Raw genomic sequence first — 23209 nt, 5'->3', positions numbered from 1 at the left:
CCCCACAATTTGGTGTCTCTTCTGATTTGGGTAACGCAAATTTTTCAGAGGTCTTTGCCACCCTTCCAGTATTTTATTCTCTCGTTCATATATTCTTATCTGGATAAAATTACAAGGTGGAAAAACTCACCACAAAAAAAACAAAAAACAAAAAACAAGAGGCAGTACCGAAGCCTAGGGATCTAATAAATACGGACATTGGTAATATGTCATATCTAGAGTTAAGAATGACAATTTCAGGGTTGCCTGGGTGGCTCAGTGGGTTAAAGCCTCTGCCATCAGCTCAGGTCATGATCCCAGAGTCCTGGGATCGAGCCCCACATCAGGCTTTCTGCTCCAGTAGGGAGCCTGCTTCCTCCTCTCTCTCTGCCTGCCTCTCTGCCTACTTGTGATCTCTATCTGTCAAATAAATAAATAAAATCTTAAAAAAAAAAAAAAAAGAATGACAATTTCAAGGTGCTAGCTGGGCTCAAAAAAGGCATGGAAGATATAGAGAAACCTGTCTGGAGTAATAAAAGAACTCAAATCTAATCAAGCTGAAATTTAAAAAGCTATTAATGAGTTGCAATAAAAAATGGAGGCTCTTACTGCTAAGATAAATGAGGCAGAAGGGAGAATTAGTGATATAGAAGACCAAATGATGGAGAATAAAGAAGCTGAGCCAAAAAGAGACAAACAACTACTGGGCCACAGGGGAAAATTCAAGAGATAAGTGATACCATAAGATGAAACAATATTAGAATAATTGGGATTCCAGAAGAAAAAGAAAGAGAGGGGGCAGAAAGTATATTGGAGTGAATTATTGTAGAGAATTTCCCTAATATGGCAAAGGAAACAAACATAAAAATCCAGGAAGTGCAGAGAATCCCCCTCAAAATCTGTAAGTATAGGTCCATACCCCATCATCTAATACTAAAACTTGTCCTAGTGACAAACAGAAAATCCTGAAAGCAACCCAAGGACAAGAACTCTGTAACATACAGTGGTAAAAATATTAGATTGACAGCAGTCTTATCACAGAGACCTGGCAGGCCAGAAAGAACTGGCACGATATACTCAGAGCACTAAATGAGAAAAACATGCAGCCAAGAATACTATATCCAGCTAGGCTATCACTGAAAATAGAAGGAGAGATAAAAAGCTTCCAGGACAAACAAAAACTAAAGGAATTTGTAAACACCAAACCAGCTCCACAAGAAGTACTGAAAGGGGTCCTCTAAGCAAAGAGAGAGCCTAAAAGTAGTAGACCAGAAAGGAACAGGGACAGTAATCAGTAACAGTCACCTTACAGGCAATACAATGGCACTAAATTCATATCTCTCATGAGTTACCCTGAATGTAAATGGGCTAAATGCCCCAATCAAAAGACAGGGTATCAGAATGGATAAAAAAACAAAACCCATCAATATGCTATCTACAAGAAACTCATTTTAGACCCAAAGACGCCTCCAGATTTACAGTGAGGGAGTGGAAAACAACTCACCATGCTAATGGACATCAAAAGAAAGCTGGGGTGATAATCCATGTATCAGATTTTAAGCCAAAGACTATAATAAGAGATGAGGAAGGACACTATATCATACTGAAAGGGTCTGTCCAATAAGAAGACCTAACAATTTTAAATATCTATGCCCCTAATGTGAGAACAGCCAACTATATAAACCAATTAATAACAAAATCAAAGAAACACATCAACAGTAATATAATAATAGTAGGGGACTTTAACACTCCCCTCACTGAAATGGACAGATCATCCAAGCAAAAGATCAACAAGGAAATAAAGGCCTTAAATGACACACTGGACCAGATGGACGTCACAGATATATTCAGAACATTCCATCACAAAGCAACAGAATACATATTCTTCTCTAGTGCACATGGAACATTCTCCAGAATAGATCACATCCTGGGTCACAAATCGAATCTCAATCAGTACCAAAAGACTGGGATAATTCTCTGCATATTTTCAGACCAGAATGCTCTGAAGCTAGAACTCAATCACAAGAGGAAATTTGGAAAGAACCCAAATACATAGAGGCTAAAGTGCATCCTACTAAAGAATGAATGGGTCAATCAGGAAATTAAAGAAGAATTGAAAAAATTCATGGACACAGAACTGTTCAAAATCTATGGGACACAGCAAAGGCAGTCCTGAGGAGAAAATATATAGTGATACAAAACTTTCTCAAGAGGGAGGCCTGGGTGGCTCGGTTGGTTAAGCAGCTGCCTTAGGCTCAGGTCATGATCCCAGTGTCCTGGGATCGAGCCCCACATCGGGCTCCTTGCTCAGCAGGGAGCCTGCTTCTCCCTCTGCCTCTGCCTGCCATTCTGTCTGCCTGTGCTCGCTCTCTCCCCCTCTCTCTCCCTGATAAATAAATAAAATCTTTAAAAAAAAAAAAACACTTTCACAAGAAACAAGAAAGGTCTCAAATACACAACCTAACCCTACACCTAAAGGAGCTGGAGAAAGAACAAGGAAAGCCTAAACCCAGCAGGAGAAGAGAAATCATAAAGATCAGAGCAGAAATCAATGAAACAGAAACCAAAAAAAAACAATAGAACAAATCAACGAAACTAAGACCTGGTTCTTTGAAAGAATTAATAAGATTGATAAACCCCTGGCCAGACTTATCAAAAACAAGAAAGGACCCAAATAAATAAAATCATGAATGAAAGAGGAGAGATCACAACCAACACCAAAGAAATACAAACAATTACAAGAACACATAATGACCAACTATACGCCAGCAAATTTGACAATCTGGAAGAAATGGATGCATTCCTAGAGACATATAAACTACCACAACTGAACCAGGAAGAAAAAGAAAACCTGAACAGACCCATAACCAGTAAGGAGATTGAAGCAGTCATCAAAAATCTCCCAACAAACAAGAGCCCAGGGCTAGATGGCTTCCCAGGGGAATTCTACCAAGCACTTAAAGAAGAATTAATTCCTATTTTCCTGAAACTGTTCCCAAAAAAGAAATGGAAGGAAAACTTCCTCACTTATTTTATGAGACCAGCATTACCTTGATCCCAAAACCAGACAAAGACCCCATCAAAAAGGAGAATTACAGACCAATATCCTTGATGAACACAGATGTGAAAATTCTCACCAAAATACTAGCCAATAGGATCCAACGGTACATTAAAAATATTCACCACGACCAAGTGGGATTTATTCCAGGGCTGCAAGGTTGGTTCAACATCTGCAAATCAATCAATGTGATACAATACAAGAACAAGAATCATATGACTCTGAATAGATGCTGAAAAAGCATTTGACAAAGTACAGCATCCTTTCTTGATCAAAACTCTTCAAAGTGTAGGGACAGAGGGTACATACCTCAATATCATCAAAGCCATCTATGAAAAACCCACCACAAATATCATGCTCAATGGAAAAAAATTGAGAGCTTTTCTGCTAGCTCAGGAACACAGCAGGGATGCCCATTATCACCACTGCTATTCAACATAGTATGAGAAGTCCTAGCCTCAGGAGTCAGACAACAAAAAGAATAAAAGGCATCTGAATATGCAAAGAAGAAGTCAAACTCTCACTCTTTGCAGATGATATGACACTTTATGTGGAAAACCCCAAAGACTCCACTCCAAAACTGCTAGAACTTATACAGGAATTCAGAAAAGTGTCAGGATATAAAATCAATGCACAGAAATCAGTTGCATTTCTATACACCAATAGCAAGACAGAAGAAAGAGAAATTAAGGAGTTGATCCCATTTACAATTGCACCCCAAACCATAAGACACCTAGGAATAAACCTAACCAAAGAGGCAAAGAATCTGTACTCAGAAAACTAAAAAGTGCTCATGAAAGAAATTGAGGAAGACACAAAGAAATGAAAAAACGTTCCATGCTCATGGATTGGAAGAACAAACATTGTCAAAATGTCTATGCTACCTAAAGCAATCTACACATTTAATGTAATCCCTAACAAAATACCATCAACTTTTCAAAGAAATGGAACAAATAATCCTAAAATTTATATGGAACCAGAAAAGATCCCAAATAGCCAGAGGAACACTGAAAAAAAAAGCCGAAGTTGGTGGCATCACAATTCCAGACTTCAAGCTCTATTATAAAGCTATTATCATCAAGACTGTATGGTACTGGCAGAAAAACAGACACACAGATGAATGGAACAGAATAGAGAGCCCAGAAATGGACCCTCAACTCTATGGTCAACTAATCTCTGACAAAACAGGAAGGAATGTCCAACGGAAAAATGACAGTCTCTTCAACAAATGGTGTTGGGAAAATTGGACAACCACATGCAGAAAAATGAAACTGGACTATTTTCTTACACCACGCACAAAAATAGCCTCAAAATGGATGAAAGACCTCAATGCGAAACAGGAATCCATCAAAATCCCCCAGGAAACACAGGCAGCAAATTCTTTGACCTCAGCCACAGCAACTTCTTCCTAGAAACATCACCAAAGGCAACGGAAGCAAGGGCAAAAATGAACTATTGGGACTTCGTCAAGATTAAAAGCTCTTGCACAGCAAAGGAAACAATCAACAAAACCAAAAAATAACTGACAGAATGGGAGAAGATATTTGCAAATGATACATCAGATAAAGTGCGAGTATCCAAAATCTATAAAGAACTTATCAAACTCAACACCCGAAGAACAAATAATCCAATCAAGAAATGTGCAGAGGACATGAACAGACATTTCTGCAAAGAAGACATCCAGATGGCCAAGAGACATATGAAAAAGTCCTCCATATCACTCGGCATCAGGGAAATACAAATCAAAACCACAATGAGATACCATCTCACACAAGTCAGAATGGCTAAAATTAACAAGTCAGGAAACAACAGACGTTGGAGAGGATGCTGAGAAAGGGAACCCTTCTATATTTTTTATGGAAATGCAAGCTGGTACAGCCACTCTGGAAAACAACATGGAGATTCCTCAACAAGTTGAAAATAGAGCTACCCTACGACCCAGCAATCGCACTGCTGGGTATTTACCCTAAAGATACAAATGTAGTGATCTGAAGGGGGCACGTGCACCCGAATGTTTGTAGCAGCAATGTCCACAATAGCCAAACTATGGAAAGAACCTAGATGTCCATCAACAGATGAATGGATAAAGAAGATGTGGTGTATATATATACAATGGAGTAGTATGCAGGCATCAAAAGAAATGAAATCTTGCCATTTGCAACGATGTGGATGGAACTAGAGGGTATTATGCTGAGTGAAGTAAGTCAATCAGAGAAAGACAGTTATCATATGATCTCCCTGATAAGAGGAAGTTGAGAGGCAAAGTGGGAGGTTTAGGGGGTAGGGAAGGAAAAAATGAAACAAGCTGGGATTGGGAGGGAGACAAATCATAAGAGACTCTTACTCTCACAAAACAAACTGAGGAGAGGGTGGATGGGTTATGGACATTGGGGAAGGTATGTGCTATGGTGAGTGCTGTGAAGTGTGTAAACCTGACGATTCACAGACCTGTACCCCTGGGGCTAATAATACATTATTTGTTAATAAAAAATAAAAAATTTAAAAAAAAAATAACCTCTGGATTCTAAGTGTAGAAAACAATGTATCCATTAAGTATTATTGAGATAAAACAAGTTGATTTATTAGACTTTTCTCTGTTAAAAAAAAAAAAGTAAATTCACATGATGCCAAATCCATAAGAATCTTTTTTATTTCCAAAAGAATCTCCTTAAAAAAAAAATCATATTCAGGGACGCCTGGGTGGCTCAGTTGGTTAAGCAGCTGCCTTCGGCTCAGGTCATGATCCCAGCGTCCTGGGATCGAGTCCCACATCGGGCTTCTTGCTGGGCAGGGAGCCTGCTTCTCCCTCTACCTCTGCCTGCCATTCTGTCTGCCTGTGCTCGCTCTCTCTCCCTCAATATGACAAATAAATAAAATCTAAAAAAAAAAAAAAATCATATTCAGGGGTGCCTGGGTGGCTCAGTGGGTTAAGCCTCTGCCTTCGGCTCAGGTCATGATCTCAGGGTCCTGGGATCGAGTCCCGCATTGGGCTCTCTGCTCGACGGGGAGCCTGCTTCCCCCTCTCTCTCTGCCTGCCTCTATTTATGCTCTGTCATATAAATAAATAAAATCTTTTAAAAAAATCATATTCAATAAAACTTCAAGTGGTGTAGAAAGAAAAATTATTCAGCTATATGAGTATCAGAAAAATCAGTTATCTTTAACATCCAAACTACAGTAGTCCCTCAGGACACCTGGGTGGTTCAGTCGGTTAAACACCCGACTCTTGGTTTTAGCTCAGGTCATAATCTCAAGGTCCTGAGATCAAGTCCCACATTCAGCTCTGCACTTAGCAGGGAGTCTGCATGAGGATTCTTTTTCTCTCCTTCTCTCTCTCTGCACCACACCTTCCCGTTTGTACTCACATACACTCTCTCTCAAATGAATAAATCTTTAAAAAATAAATAAACAGAACAGTATTTCTAACTTCAAAAGATTAAATCACAAAACTTTATGAAGAACATACCTCAATCCTGCAGTGATAAAATACTGTCTGTGCACTGGGTGGACATGAACAGTTCTTATTTTGCTCGAAGAAGAATTGATAAGTTTCTCATAAGAAGTTCCAGGTGTCCTTCTATCTACCAGTGATATATTTCCATTCCAATGTCCTACTATTAAATTGGAGGCATCTTCTCCCATGAAGTCAAAAGAGGAAAAGCTACTTCTTTCATCTCTATATACCTAAGGATATAAATAACCACCAACGTATAAATTTTTTGGTAAAAAGGTTAAAAAATACTTTACCTAATAATTTCATTTATCCTCCCATCATCCCACAGAAAGCAAAATGCAAAATTATCATCCCGTTCTACAGAAATGGAAACTGAGGCACAGATCAGCTGTGAGACTCACCTATAAACAAATGGCCCATCTACCATGTCAGGGTTACATGCCACATCTCTTAAATCCAATAAACCTCAGTTGCAGATCTATTCTGTAACACTTACTAGGAAATGAACTAAATGTAAATTCTACCCAGCTGAAATACCTTAATATATCAAGTAATTTTGCCAACCAAGTCCAAAAACATATGGCCAAATGCTCATCACTTACTCACTCTTGGTAGAAGTATAAATAAGTAAATAACAAGTTTCTGACAACTAATCAGAGTACACCTATCAAAATATTTAATGTTTGTACCCTCTGGCACAATAATTTATCTAAATATATATAAAGATGTCCATTGCAAGACTGCTATTGCAGGGACACCTGGGTGGCTCAGTGGGTTGAGGCCTCTGCCTTCATTCGGCTCAGGTCATGATCTCAGGGTCTTGGGATTGAGCCCCGCATCGGGATCTCTGCTCGGCAGGGAGACTGCTTTCTTCTCTCTCTCTCTCTCTCTGTGTGTGTCTGCCTCTCTGCCTACTTGTGATCTCTGTCTGTCAAATAAATAAAATCTAAAAAAAAAAAATTTTTTTTAAACCATAATTGTATTAAAAAATATAAAAGACTCCAATTGCATTAAGAAGCAACCTAAACGTCCACCAAAAGAGACCTGTTTAAATAAATGATGGTACATCTCTACTTTGAAACACCACGCACTGCTATAAAGGATGAGATCGATTTGTACTACAATCTGTCCCTAATACCAAGTGAAAAAAGCCAGTTGCAAAAAAGTATGGATACGGTATGAATCCATTAGTGAAAAGGAAAAAAATATCCACCTCTATTTGCTTCTAAGTATATGTGCACTTTCTGGAAGCATACCTAACCACAATTCTTAACAACGAATCACTATTGCTGATTTTTAGTTAATAAAAAGTTATATATACTATTATAAACTGAGACTAACAAATTAATATACCGAAGGCATCACAAACCCTGTACATCCAAAAAGCCCTCAAATGATACCTTAAGTATTTAGTCAGTGTATCAAAATGGCTAAGTGCAGGGGTTTAATTGCAGTGGAGTCAGAGAGACCCACATGAAAATTCTAGCACTGCCATTCATGTCCCTGAGCAAGCCAATAAACCTCTTTACCTCAGTTTTCTCAACTGTTAAATGGCGATAACATTATTTATTTCATAGGGTGTTACAAGGCTTAACAATATATATAAAGCACTCTCAGGTTAATGCCTAACACAAAGTAACTGTTCCATCAGTAGTATCAGGAGCACATTAGTTATACAAGCAACATCATGGATGAATCTTAGAAGCATAATGCTAGGTGAGACAAGCCAGACATAAAAAGTTTCATCCATATGACTCCAATTACTTGACATTTTGGAGCAGACAAAATTATAGGGACAGTAATCATAACAGTGGTTGTCAGGAGTGTGGGAAAAGGCAGGGGACTGACTATAAAGGGTTCACAAGGTGATTTTTTCAGGTGATGGAAATTTTCTATATCTTGATTGTGATGGCAGTTACACAGGTACAGAAAATTTGCAAAACTCATAGAATCACACACTTAAAAGGACAAATTTTATTATATAGAACTTGCATCTCAATAAATCTGACTTTAAATATGTAAGTAGAGAAATCTAAGAACTCAATACTAAAAAGATAGATAACCCAATTAAAACTTAGACAAAGAATCCAACATTTAGAGAAACCAACAGTTCTCTAAAGAAATAAAAATGGCCAATAAGCAGATGAAAAGACACTCAGCATCACTAATCATTAGGGAAATGAGGGTCAAAACCATAATGACATAAGACTTCATACTCACTAGGATGGCTACAGTCACCAACAGTAAGTGTTGACAAGGATGTGGAAAAATTGGAATACTCATGTTTGTTCAGTATGTAAATGGTGAAGCCACTTTGGGAAACAGTTTGGTAGTTCCTCAAGATATTAAACACAGAGTTATCATATGATCAAGCAATTCCACTTCTAGGTATATACCCAAGCGAAATCAAAGAATATGTTCACACAAAACTTGTACATCAAACAAAAAAGCAAAAACAAAACAAAACAAAACTTGTACATCAATGTCCACAACATTATTTTCAATATTAAGAATAGAAACAACCCGGGCGCCTGGGTGGCTCAGTGGTTTAAGCCGCTGCCTTCGGCTCAGGTCACGATCTCAGGGTCCTGGGATCAAGTCCCATATCGGGCTCTCTGCTCAGCAAGGAGCCTGCTTCCGTCTCTCTCTCTCTGCCTGCCTCTCTCTCCATCTACTTGTCATCTCTCTCTGTCAAATAAATAAATAAAATCTTTAAAAAAAAAAAAAAAAAAAAAAAAAAAGAATAGAAACAACCCAAAATGTTCAACAAATGAATGGGTGAGCAAAATGTGATATATCCATACAGTGAAATATTATTCAGCCATAAAAAAGGAATGAAGTAATGACACATTCTACAACATGGATGAACTCTGAAAACATTGTTATGTAGAAGAATGCAGTCACAAAAGACTACAAATTGTGTGACTCCATTTATATGAAATGTCCGGAAAGTTATATACTGCCTGGGTGGCACAGTTGGTTGAGAGGCTGACTCTTGATTTCGACTCAGATAATACTCAGGTTCCTGGGATTGAGTCCTGAGTTAGCACAGAGTCTATTTCAGGATTCTCTCTCTCCTTTTGCCTCTGCCCCTCCCCCTGCTCACTTAGGCACTCCCTCTCAAATAAATCTTTTCTTTTCTTTTTTTTTTTTTTAATTTGAGAGAGAGAGAGACTGAGAAAACAAATGGGAGGAGGGCAGTGGGAGAAGTAGACTCCCTGTGGAGCAGGGACCAGGGAGCCTGAAGCAGGACTCAATCCCAGGACCCTGGGAAAATAACCTGAGCTGAAGGCAAAAGCTTAACCAACTGAGCCACCAAGGAGCCCTCAAACAAATAAATCTTTAAAAAAGAAAAAAAGAAAAAGAAAAACACACACCTAACATCACCCTCAATGATGAAAAATTGAGTTTTTCCTCTAAAATCAGGAACAAGGCAAAGATGTATAATCTCAACAGTTTTATTCAACATAGTACTAGAAGTCCTAGCACAACAGACAAAAAAGAAATAAAAAGCATCCAAATTGGTAAGGAAAACATTAACACTGTCACTATCTGCAGATCTCATAATACTTCACATAGAAAACCCTGAGGACTTCACCAAAAAGCTTTCACAAGTAATAAATGAACTCAGGAAAGTTGCAGGATACAAAATTAATATAAAGAAATATGTTGCATTTCCATACGACCCATAATAACAAAGTAGCAGAAAGAGAAACTAAGAAACAATTCCATTTACAACTGCACTAAAAAGGAGTGCCTGCTTGGGTGGCCCAGTTGGTTAAGTGTCCACCTCTGGGTTTTGGCTCAGGTCATGATCTCAGGGTCATGAGGTCAAGCCCCATGTCAGGCTCTGTGCTCACTGCAGAGCGTGCTTGAGACTTTCTCTCCCTTTCCCTCCATCCTTAACCTTCCATTCTCTCTCATTCTCAAATAAATAAATAAATCTTAAAAAAAAAATTGTACCAAAAGAAATAGCTAGGAATAAATTTAACCAAGGACATAAAAGACCTGTACTCTGAAAACTATAAAATGATCAAAGAAACTGGAGATGACACAAACAAATGGAAAGATACACCATAATCACAGATGGAAAGAACCAATACCATTAAAATGTCTATACTATGCAAAGCAATCTAAAGATTCAATGCAATCTCTATTAACATACCGAAAGCATTTTTCACAGAGCTAGAACTAATAATCCTAAAATCTGTATGGAACCATAAAACCATCAAAATAAGCAAAGCAATCTTGAGAAAGAACAAAGATGGGAGTTATCACAATCTCAGATTTAAAGATACATTACAAAGTTGTAGTGATCAAAACAGTACAGTATTGGGACAACAGATCAGTGGAGCAGAACAGAGAACCCAGAAATAAACACATGCTTATATGGTCAATTAATCTAGGACAAAGAAGGCAAAAATATACAATGGGGAAGACAGTCTCTTCAATAAATGGTGCTGGGAAAACTGGATAGCTACATGAAAAAAACGAAACTGGACCACTTTCTGACACCATATACAAAGATAAACCCAAATGGTGGTGCTTAGCTATCTCCGTTGGTAAAGTATGATACTCCTAATTTTGGTGTCACGAGTTCAAGCCCTACATTAGGTGTAGAGCTTACTTTTTAAAATTAATTAATTAATAAAAACTAAAAATGGATTAAAGACCTAAATGTGAAATCTGAAACCATACAACTCCTAAAAGAAAGCACAGGCAGGGGCGCCTGGGTGGCTCAGTGGGTTAAGCCACTGCCTTCGGCTCAGGTCATGATCTCAGGGTCCTGGGATCAAGTCCCGCATCGGGCACTCTGCTCAGCAGGGAGCCTGCTTCCCTCTCTCTCTCTGCCTGCCTCTCTGCCTACTTGTGATTTCTCTCTGTCAAATAAATAAATAAAATCTTTAAAAAAAAAAAAAAAAAAAAAAAAAAAAAGAAAAAAGAAAGCACAGGCAGTAATCTCTTTGACACCAGACTTAGCAACATTTTTCTAGGTATGTCTCCTAAGGAAAGGGAAACAAACACAAAAATAAACTATTAAGACTACATCAAAATAAGCAGCTTTTGTACAGCAAAGGAAACCATTAAAAAAATAAAAATAAAAAGGCAACCTACCAAATGGGATAAGATATTTGCAAATAATATATTTGATAAGGAATTAATATCCCTTATATATCTGGAACATATATAGAGAATGAATATATAAAGAACTTAACTCAATACCAAAAAAACCTCCAAGTAATTCAATTAAGAGGATACAGACATTTTTCCAAAGATACGGAGACAGCCAACAGACACATGAAATGATGCTCAATATGACTGATTATCAGGGAAATGCAAATCAAAATCACAATGTGATCTCACATTATTCCTGTTAGAATAACTACTATCAAAAAGACAAGAAATAGCAAGTACTGGCAAAGATGTGAAGATAAAGGAATGCCTGTGCACCGTTGGTAGGAATGTAAATTAGTAGAGCCACCACAGAAACAGTATGCAGGTTCCTCAAAACTAAAAATAGGAAAACCATATAATCCAGTAATTCTACTAGTATTTACCCAAAGAAAATGAAAACACTAACTCATAAAGATATATATACCCTTGGGAGGGAGACAAACCATAAGTGACTTGTAATCTCACAAAAAGAACTGAGGGTTGCTGGGGGGAGAGGGGGAGTAGGGGGTTATGGACATTGGGGAGGGTATGTGCTAAGGTGAGTGCTGTGAAGTGTGGTAAACCTGCCGATTCACAGACCTGTACCCCTGGGGATAAAAATATATGTTTATAAAAAATAAAAAAATTTTTAAAAATATATATATACCCTTTTGTTCACTACACATGTCCACTGAGGATGAATGAATAAAGATGCTGGGATGTGTGTGTGTGTGTGTGTATGTATGCAATGCGATATTACTCAGCCATAAAAAAAAGAATTGAGATCTTGCCATTTGTAACAACACACATGGACATAGAGGACATTTTGCTAAGTGAAGTTAAGTGAGACAGAGAAAGACAAATAGCACTTATATGGAATCTAAAAAACAAATGAACAAAACCAAAAATGGCAGAAACAGACCATAAATAGAACAAACTGTTGGTTGCCAGAGGGATTCAGAGGGGTGGGGGAAGAATGGCCGAAAAGAGTAAAGGGGAATGGCAGATACAGGCTTCTAGTAATGGAATGAATATGGGAATAAAAAAGGATAAAATGTACAGCACAGGGAATTTATTCAATAGCATTGCAGTAGTAGCAACTGCATGGTGACAGATGGTAGCCACACTTGGCGGTGAGCACAGCAAATTGTACAGAGTTGAATTACTATGTAGTACACCTGAAACTAATGAAACACTGTGTGTCAACTATACTTCAATAAAAAGAGAGTAATACACAATAAAAACTTTTTACACAAATTAAAAAATAAGAGCAAACACTAATGTGTCTGGCTGCATTATGACCACTTTATCTGCCTTAAGTCATTCAATCCTCATGACAACCCTATGAGGTAGGTACTATTACTATACCATTTCACAACTAAGGAAATTGATGCACAAAGAGGTTAAATAACTTCCAAAGTCACACAAGTAGTAACAGATGGTGTGATTCAAACTTAGTGTAATTCTAAAGTTCCTATTCTATACCACTTCACCCATTCTGATTGGTATGATAATCATTCATGTGGCATTTCATAAAGAATCCAGACTATCACCTCAAATCAGTATGTAAATATACTAACATTTACCTCTTCAAAAACAGCCCTTGAAAAATCTCCACAGCGTAATGTGCCATCATAGCTCAGTGACAGTATGTGAGCCGGATTGGCGGGTGAGAAGTAAAGACAGCTAACTGGCTGAGTGTGGGGCTGGAAAACATAAACTCCATCTTCTTTAGATTGGTGAGTCTGTAAGAGAGTTGGGGGCAGGGAGAGAGACAAAAACTAGTGAAAAGTAGTAACACTTTCTGTCATTAAACTGTTTATGTCTGTATTACATTCAATCTTTCCTTAGTCTGTAATTATACTCACCCCCTCATTCAGAAAGTCAGAACTAAAAACTTTCTATCATCACTAAATTACTTTTTTCTAATTTTCAATCCAACAATACTGTCACATTTGTTTTCAGCTTTTTGAAACTAGCAAACTAGTTTTTTCATAATGCAGAAGGAAAATAATTAGTTTACTATGACTTTAGTTCATGAAATCATCAGGAAATGAGAAATCTACTCTTTATTTCACATACAGCATAATTCCCTAATACTAAAAATACTGGAAAAAAAAATAAATAATACCATTACTACTTTGCTTCCTCAACATGCTTCTATAAATCATCCTAAGCACAATTTTCATAAGGTATTTGGTCCTGACACAAGGGATAATTTTAAAAATATTTTATCTCTGGGGCTTCTGACGCTTGATTTTAGCTCCGTTTTCATCTCAGGGTCATGAGTTCAAGCCCCATGTTCTATCCCCTAAATACACCATTGCAACTGAAAATGCGTATGTTTCAATTCCACATTAATATTCTTACTACTTCTAGGGATTATCCTTTCCACAACTAGATTACCAATTCCTAAATCATCACTTCTCAGATCTGGATAAGCTATATTCTTTTTTTTTTTTTTTTAAGATTTTATTTATTTATTTATTTGACAGACAGAGAACACAAGTAGGCAGAGAGGCAGGCAGAGAGAGAGGGGGAAGCAGGCTCTCCGCTGAGCAGAGAGCCCGATGCGGGGCTCAATCCCAGGACCCTGGGATCATGACCTGAGCCGAAGGCAGAGACTTTAACCCACTAAGCCACCCAGGTGCCCCTAAGCTATATTCTTATGGCATATGTCATATTATGAAAGAAAACTATCATTTCCAAATCTGGCTTAATCTGCTCTGAAACACTTGAGCTGAAATACTTGAGCATCTTTCATTTTAAATTTAAACAAAACAATTTTTTTAAAGGAAAGGAAGGGAAAAAATTATAATCATATTCACTCCTCCTACCCAGAGTTAACCATTGTAGTATCTTCACATAATTGTGCATAGCATTTTTCAGAATAACAAAAAACGCTCCATTGTTACAAAAAACTTAAATACAGAAATGTAGAAAGATAATTATTAAAAAGCACTCCAAATCCAAAATTAACTAAATTATCACTAAAATACTATTATTATTATAAATATCTTTGTATGTACTTACACAGATAGAATGACAGACAAATTAAAAAAAAAAAAGACCATGCTATACATGCCATTTTTAATAGGACTAAATATTAACTACACTTCAAAATAATTAAAGAAAATCAAGATGAATTTCTTTAGTTTGAGTACAGCTGACCCTTGTACAACATGGGGATTTGGCGCACCAGCTCACCATGCAGTTGAACCATGTATAACTTTTGACTACGTAAAAACTTAACTGCTCATACCCTACTGTTGACCAACATCCTTAATAATAACATATACAGTCAATTAACACGTTTTGTACGTTATGCATATTATATACTGTACTTCTGCAATAGAGAAAACCAGAGAAAAAATATTAAAACCATAAGGAAAAGAAAATACATTTCCAGGACTGCATTGTTTTTCAATACCCTAAGTTTATGTCATCTGTTTACAAGATGAATCATCTGTCAGTACTTCTCAATACTGTCTTAGGGGCGCCTGGGTGGCTCAGTTGGTTAAGTAACTGCCTTCGACTTAAGTTATGATCCTGGAGTCCCCAGATCGAGTCCCACATCGGGCTCCCTACTCAGCAGGGAGTCTGCTTCTCCCTGTGACCCCTCCCCTCTCATTCTCTCTCTTATAAATAAAATCTTAAAAAAAAAAATACTGTCTTATATGATACAAAACACTTCAAATAGTGTATGTATTACTAACACTAAACATCAAAAATGAAAACATAGGGGCGCCTGGGTTGCTTAGCCGTTAAGTGTCTGCCTTTGGCTCAGGTCATGACCCCGGAGTCCTGGGATCAAGCCTCACATGGGGCTCCTCCTCAGTAAGGTTGCTTCTCTCCCTCTCCCACTCCCCCTGCTTCTGTTCCTTCTCTCGCTGTCTCTATCAAATAAATAAATAGAATCTTAAAAAAAAAAAAAAGCAAACATAATGTGAAATCCATATTTACTGCATTGATAATAAAGTGGCAATCCGACTGCTTTATGATAGCCTAGTGTAATCAATACAGTAGCTTTACAGTAGCATAGTCTATACACAAATGAATGAATCCTTATAAAATTTTGATGGTGTATGGTATTACAGTCATGTCACAACACAGTACTGGAAACACTTTAAAAAAAATAAACCACTAGGGGCGCCTGGGTAGCTCAGTGGGTTAAACCACTGCCTTCGGCTCAGGTCATGATCTCAGGGTCCTAGGATGGAGTCCCGCATCGGGCTCTCTGCTCAGCGGGGAGCCTGCTTCCTCCCCTCTCTCTCTCTCTCTGCCTGCCTCTGTGCCTACTTGTGATCTCTCTCTGTCAAATAAATAAATAAAATCTTTTTTAATAAAATCTTTAAAAAAAAAACAAAAAACCACTTGCCTATGTTGATAGGCTGATAGAAAGTATCTTTAATTACAAGAAAGAAAGGTATACTGTATGGTAATATCATTCTTTGAAAGAAAAATTATAAAACAGTAAGAAAGCTAACACATTATTAATTTTGTATTAAATACTACTCACCTATGCCTATGTAAGGATAGGCTATCCACTTTCATACAAGTTTTGCACATGATGTTCTTCATAATGACTACTTACGCAATGAGGATGATAATGACACAAAAATGTCTCATTTACTTCTTGCTGTACAGTTACTAGATTTTCACATGAAGACAGACACATATACAACAGATAAATTTGTTAACTGTACCACAGGATGACTATTTACTAAATCAATGGATTGACGTCATAAAGGTCTTCATCCTTGCTGTCTTTATGCTGAGTAGGCTGAAGAAGAGAAGGAGCTGAGTGTTGCTATCTCAGGGGTGACAGCAATAGAAAAGGTGGAGAAGGTAGATGAAGATGCAGGAGCGGGAGGCACACAGAGTGTAACTTTATGAAGTACATCATAATTTGTCTTTTTTTTCATTTCTCTAAAAATGTTTCTAAACATACAGTACCTATTCTTCTTCCACCATTTGCTTTACAGTGTCCATACAATAGAAGGGCCCACGTCATAAAAGAAGTAGCTATCTTGAATACTCAAAATGCTTATGCCAGATTGTCAATTTTTTTTTAACATAGAATGTATTATTTGTTTCGGGGTACACGTCTGTGAATCATCAGTCTTCTACAATTCACAGCACTCACTATACCACATACCCTCCCCAATGTCCATCACCTAGCCACCCTATCCCTCCCCACCCCTCTTCAGCAGCCCTCAGTTTGTTTCCTGAGATTAAGAGTGTCAATTTGTTTTCTAACACTGCTTCATCATCTGGCACTGGTTCAGAAGTACCATCTCCACCAAGCACTCTTCTCTAAATTCCTCTGGTGGAGAATCTCTTGGTCCTTGAATTCCTCCAAGATCCATATCCTGAAACCCTTCACCCCCACCATTTTTGCCATAACCACAATCTCTTTCATGATTTCCTTGTCTCTGTTATAAATCCTGTGAAGTCATATACAACATCGGGACACAGTTTTCTCTAGCAGGAATTTATTCTGTTCAGGCTTGATTGCTTTCCTGGCTTTTTCTATAACAACAATGGTATCTTCAATGGTGTTCTCTTTCCAGACTTTCATGTTTTCTCTACAGGGCATCTCTTCCATGGCCTTGACAACCTTTTCTATAGAGCACCATGTGTTATGAGCCTTAAACATCCTTAATGATCCCCTGATCTAAAGGCTCACCATATTTGGGAGCAACATTTTCATGCCTTTGGTGTTGAACTCATGGAGTTCTGGGAAGCCAGGGACATTGTCCTGTATCAGAAGAAATTTAAAAGGCAGTCCCTTACTGACAAAGTACTTCCTGATGTCAGAGAAAAAGCACTGATGAATCCAATCCAGAAAAGTGCTCGTTTAGGACTTCCTGTTGTACAGCCAAAAGACTGGCAGCTGGTGTTTATCTTTTCCCTTGGAGGTCAGGGATTAGCAGCTTTATAGATGAGGGCAGTCCTGATCATGAACCCAACTGTATTTATGCAGAAGAGTTAGCCTATTCCTTCCTGCCTTCAAACCTGGTGCTCACCTCTCTTCCTTACTAATAAATGTCTTTTGTGGCATTTTTTTTACCCAATGCACTTTCCTCTGAATTAGAAACCTGCTCAGGCAGATATCCTTTCTCACTAATTTTCTTAATGGTGTCTGAGAACTTGTCTGCACTCTTGGGTCAGCAGAAGCTGCTTGCTATCCTGACATATTTTTAAACCAAACTTCTAAAAATTATCAAACCATCCTTTGCCAGCATTAAATTCCCCAGCTTCAGATCTTTCACCTTCCATTTGTTTTGTCATATGATGACTAATTTTTCTTAAATCGTATTAGTCTACAGGTATGTCTTCCTTGGGGCAATCCTATACCCACATAAAAGCCACATCTTCAAAATGAAATAAAAAGGTATTTTGCAAAAAGTACAAGGCTTTCCACATCTGCTAGAGAAGCTGTAGCAACGATTTTACAATTTTTTTTTTCAAGGATCAAAGGAGAGGGACAATTTTTTTTTTTTACAATAGTTCTTCTGCTAGATTCATTTATCCTGAAATGCCAGGCAACTGCTACTACAGACCTCAATTTATAGTATTTATCAAGCAATTCCAACTCTTTTCTGTACTGTCCTGAATTTTCTGTTTCTTGGAAGCACTTTCTGGCATCACTAGTGGCACCATATGAGTTCTACGGTGTTATTCAAGGTGTACGGTATTGCACTGAGCACGAACCCTGAGAGATCACTTTTTCTGTGATACACAGTTTACTGGAGATAAACCATTCCCACAGAGATGACTGGTGTTTCAAGGAGATACTTGCCATAATTAGGCTCACCACGGTAACAAAAGAAGAGCTAAGAGATTTCTATAGTACTATAACTATTAGTTTTATGCAGTTAAGATTTAATACAGTATCTTTATATTTATAACATTTCTCTTAACTGTGATGGTGCCACATAGAATCTGTGTTTGTTGGAAGATTTGAAAAATGTTTACTTTTTATAAAATAGATTTGCATATATTTTATGGTGGTAAATGAAAAATATACTAGTCTCTACATGATTTTATGCATTCATGACACACCTAACTTTTTCTTTATTTTTTCAGTATTTCTAAACTACATGGTTCATCTACAAGTTTTTTCAAATTGTTACAAATCTCCAAAAAATTTTCCTATATATTTATTAAAAAAAAAAAAAATCCATGTATAAGTAGGCCCACCAAGTTTAAACCATGTTACAGGTCAACTGTATTTGTAACTTTATCAAGCAATAGCCCCTAAAAAGGAAAAAGTATAAAACAAAATGAGCTGTAGTCATAATGCTTATTTTTTAACTATGTCTCAATTTTAGACATTTTCTATTGAATGACAGCATATGACCCTTTACCAACCTACCTTATCTCCATCTCTATATTTTGTCAATTATTATTTTTGTTTTGTCCAGGTTGATAACATTCCCATCCAGTTCCATAAACATTGTTCATGTAGCTATATTATGAGTCCTGCACTGGAAGGGATTCAATGCCCATCACCAATTCTTTTGTCAAGCTTCTCATTCCATAACTCTTAATTCTGATTTACTCTTAACTGGCTGAGATTTGCTCTCAAGCAGTTTTTTTTCCCACATGAGCTCACATGTCTTGAATTTCTTGAGTTTTTTCACATTTGAGAATACCTATGAGCTGCCTTTAATTAGAGATGTAACTTGTACAAAATAGTGGGCCACACTTACTTCCCTCGGAACTTCAGAGACATTACATGAAATACTGTTGTAGAAAACAGAAAAGCCTGATTCCCTCCCTTGAATACAATTTATTTTCTCTGCCTAAAGAATTCTTTATCCTCTAAGTTCCAAGATTTCCTAGACCATGGTATACATATTCAATCTGCCATTCCATTCTCTTTCCAGAAGAATGGTCTTTGAATATATTTTCTGTTCCACTGTTGGGTCATCTTTGACTGTCTTCCCTTAACTTACTGGGCTGTCTGTGTTTGAGATTACCTCAAGTCTTTAATGTCTATAACTTAGTTTTCAGCAATGTCTATTCTGTTCCTTGCTTTTGTTTATTAGTTTCACTGATGTTCAATTTGTTTTCGTTAGTTCTGCAATCTCCTTTTCCATCTCATTCTTGTTTTATAACCTTATCTTTGAGTGTTATTTTACAAATAATGTTGTTATTAACTTGCTCCACAGCAGCACTGTCCAAAAAAACTTTCTGAGATAAGAAAAATGTTGTATGTATGCACTATCAATGTAATATCCACGGGCTTCATGTGACTATATGCACTTAAAAAGTGCCTTGTGCAACTGAAGAACTAAATTTTCTTTAATTTAAATCTTTTTTTTCCAAAAAATTTTATTTATGTATTTATTTATTTGAGAGATTGGGGGGCACATGAGCAGGTAGGGGAGAGGCAGAGGGAGAGAGACAAGCAGACACCCCACTGTGCAGGAAGCCTGATGCAGGGCTTGATCCCAGGACCCCGAGATCATGACTGACTGAGCCGCCTAGGCGCCCCATGAATGTCAACAGTCTCTTAGAACCAGTAGCTACTATACTGAACAGAAGAGTTCTACAGTCCGGAACTGAAAATAATTTCCTTTCTTTCCTTGGGTTATGTTCCTCTTCTAGGCCTGCCTTTGCATGCCAGGTTCTTCAGGCCAGGGAAAGAGCATGTCAAGGACCTTACTAGGCATGGGAAAGCCTACCTGATACATTTAAGGACCTTCTTCTGTTATATGAGGACTAATTTTTCTTAAATCGTATTAGTCTACAGGTATGTCTTCCTTGGGGCAATCCTATACCCACATAAAAGCCACATCTTCAATATGAAGTGCAACAGTGTTTGTCTAGTTGCTAATTGTTTCTTCTAATTTCCATTATGCTTGAATTGCTCTGTCCATGTTAGATGCTCTGATATATGTTGACTCTTCCTCCCAGTATCTGACATCAGTTCATTTTTTTCCTCAGAAAAAGATAAGCTTTTCTGTAGCCAAGGAGCAGGAGGAGGGAAGTAGATAGGTGGGTTTCAGCTGAAATAGCAAGCAGTATTTGTTGGAGTTCCTAGACTACGAGATTCTATTCATTATTTTGTATCAGGATTTATACCATCTACTTGGCTGGTTTGTGGGGAAGGAGGTGGCTTAACCACTCCAAAAGACCAAGAAAATTTCCCTCTAGAGAATTTAGTCCTACTGTTCACTTTTCCCACTTCCCCTGTTTTCCCCCTTTTCCCCTCAGCAGCCATTTCCCTATTCCTCACTCGAAACAGGAAAAATCTAAAAATCTACTCAATGTACCTCTCTTCAAGTTTTGAGACAAAGGTGAAAATCCTCAGGATTCGGTCAATTCACCAATATGGATTTCGGCTGTAGGACAAGGTAGAAGCTAAACCATGCTGTGGCCTCCCCACCCTCCAGCTGAGCTAAAGAAGTACACTGCATTATTGCTCTAAGAGTTTTTTGGTGTTTTGTTTTGCTTTACTTACTGATTTGACTGCCTTTTGCTCATTCTATGGAAAATTCCAATTGTCCATTTCAATTAGAATATACCTGATTCTGGGTGGCTCAGTGGGTTAAAGCCTCTGCCTTCAGCTGGGTGACTGGGTGGCTAAGTGGGTTAAAGCCTCTGCCTTCGGCTCAGGTCATTATCCCAGGGTTCTGGGATCGAGCCCTGCACCAGGCTCTCTGCTAGAGAGCCTGCTTCCCCCACCTCTCTGCCTGTCTCTCTTGTCATCTCTGTCGAATAAATAAATAAAATCTTTAAAAATAATAATAATAATAATAATATACCAGGTTAACAGAGCTTCTAGAGGCACCTGGTTCAGTCAGTGGAGCATGCAACTCGTGGTCTTAGGGTTGTGAATTCAAGTACCACATTAGATATGAAGATTACTTAAAAATAAAATCCTAGGTTAAGAAACAAAGCAGAGAAAGAAAAAAGGCAAACCAAGAGAACAAACTCATAACTATAGAGAACAAACCGATGGTTACCAGAGGGAGGGTGGGAGGGAGGATGGGTAACACAGGCCAAGGGAATTAAGAGTCCATTTATCATTATGAGCACTGAGTCACGTGTTGAATTGCTGAATCACTCTTTGTATACCTGAAACTCATCCAACACTGTTAACTATACTGGAATTAAAATAAATAAATTTATTTATTTATTAATAAATAAATAAATAAATAGATAGATAGATAAAATAAAATCCTAGGGGAAAAAAAGAGTACTTCTTACTACTTTAAATCTAATTGAATCCAAGACCAGTTTGTTATGAGCGGGTCATGATCTCAGGGTCCTGGGACCGAGCGCCACACTGGGCTCCCTGCTCGGCAGGAGGTCTGCTTCTCCTTCTCCCACTTCCCACTGCTTGTGTTCCCCCTCTCGCTGTGTCTCTGTGTCAAATAAATAAACAAAAAATCTTTAAAAAAAAAAAAAAACCCAGTATGGTAATTCTAAAAAAGGAGATGGGGCCTTGGCCCAACATAATCCCTCTTGTTCATTCCTTTGCTGTCTATACTCTAGCCACACAAACATTCTTTCAGGTCCTTAATTGTATCAGGTAGGCTTTCCCCTTTCTAGTAAGGTCCTTGACATGCTCCCCCCCACCGGCCTGAAATACCCTTTCCCCTTTCTTTACTTGGTCTACACCTTAGCTTTCAAATCTCATCTCAGTTCCTCAAGGAAGCTTGCCCTAAACCTCTAAATTAGGTCAGCCCCCTGTCATATGTTTTCATTTACAGTACTTTTCCTTCAGGCCATTAATCACAGTATATAATTCACTCCACTTATCAAATATGTAATTACATATTTGGCCATTATTTCATTAATGCTGTTTTGGCCACTAAATTCTAAACGCTAAGAGGGCAGAGACAGTCTTTTGCTCACAAATGTTTAATAGCTGGGAAATCATGAGAATATTACTAAACACAAAATAATAAATGTGGAATGAACAAAGAAATGAATGGGAAAATGGGTGACTCAGTAAAGGATAACAACTTTTGATTCTAGGTGACACTAGGAACCTGACAGAAAGTTAAGAGGAAAAACTGAGGGAGTGTGTCAAGGCAGTTCAATAGGGGAAAGGATAATCTTCTCAACAACTGGGGGATGCCTGGGTGGCTCAGTTGCTTAAGTGTCTCTCTTTGGCTCAGGTAATGATCCCAGGGTCCTGGGATTGAGTCCTGTATTGGGCTCCTTGCTCAGGAGGGAGCCTGCTTCTCCCTCTGCCTGCTGTTCACCCAAGCTTGTGCGCTCTCTCTCTCTGACAAATAAATAAATAAATCTTTTTAATAAATATTTTTTAAAAGATTTTATTTATTTATTTGACAGAGAGAGATAACAAAGCAGGTATACAGGCAGAGAGAGAGAGAGGAGGAAGCAAGCTCCCCGCTGAGCAGAGAGCCCGATGCGGGACTCGATCCCAGGACCCTGAGATTATGACCCGAGCCGAAGGCAGCGGTTTTACCCACTGAGCCACCCAGGCGCCCCTAAATAAATCTTTTTTAAAAATGACAACTGGAGGGTGCCTGGGTAGCTCAGTGGGTTAAGCCGCTGCCTTCGGCTCAGGTCATGAT

The 23209-nt window shown here is 38.0% G+C and overlaps 1 protein-coding gene across 2 annotated transcripts in view; it reads right to left on the bottom strand.

Moving 5' to 3' along the window:
* WDR76 (WD repeat domain 76) overlaps nucleotides 1-23209 on the bottom strand; it is a 65547-nt gene that overhangs the window by 10408 nt on the left and 31930 nt on the right. For both annotated transcript variants that reach the window (XM_059372708.1, XM_059372707.1), the window contains 2 exons: nucleotides 13232-13390; nucleotides 6504-6721 (listed from right to left, as the gene is read on the bottom strand). In XM_059372708.1, the coding sequence (XP_059228691.1) occupies nucleotides 6504-6721; nucleotides 13232-13390 (377 nt within the window). The remainder of the gene's footprint in view (nucleotides 1-6503; nucleotides 6722-13231; nucleotides 13391-23209) is intronic.

This window comes from Mustela nigripes, chromosome 13 (assembly GCF_022355385.1).
Source record: "Mustela nigripes isolate SB6536 chromosome 13, MUSNIG.SB6536, whole genome shotgun sequence".
Classification (NCBI taxonomy): Eukaryota; Metazoa; Chordata; class Mammalia; order Carnivora; family Mustelidae; genus Mustela; species Mustela nigripes.
Note: the sequence above shows the minus strand (reverse complement) of the source record. Positions and strands in the feature narration are given on the sequence as shown.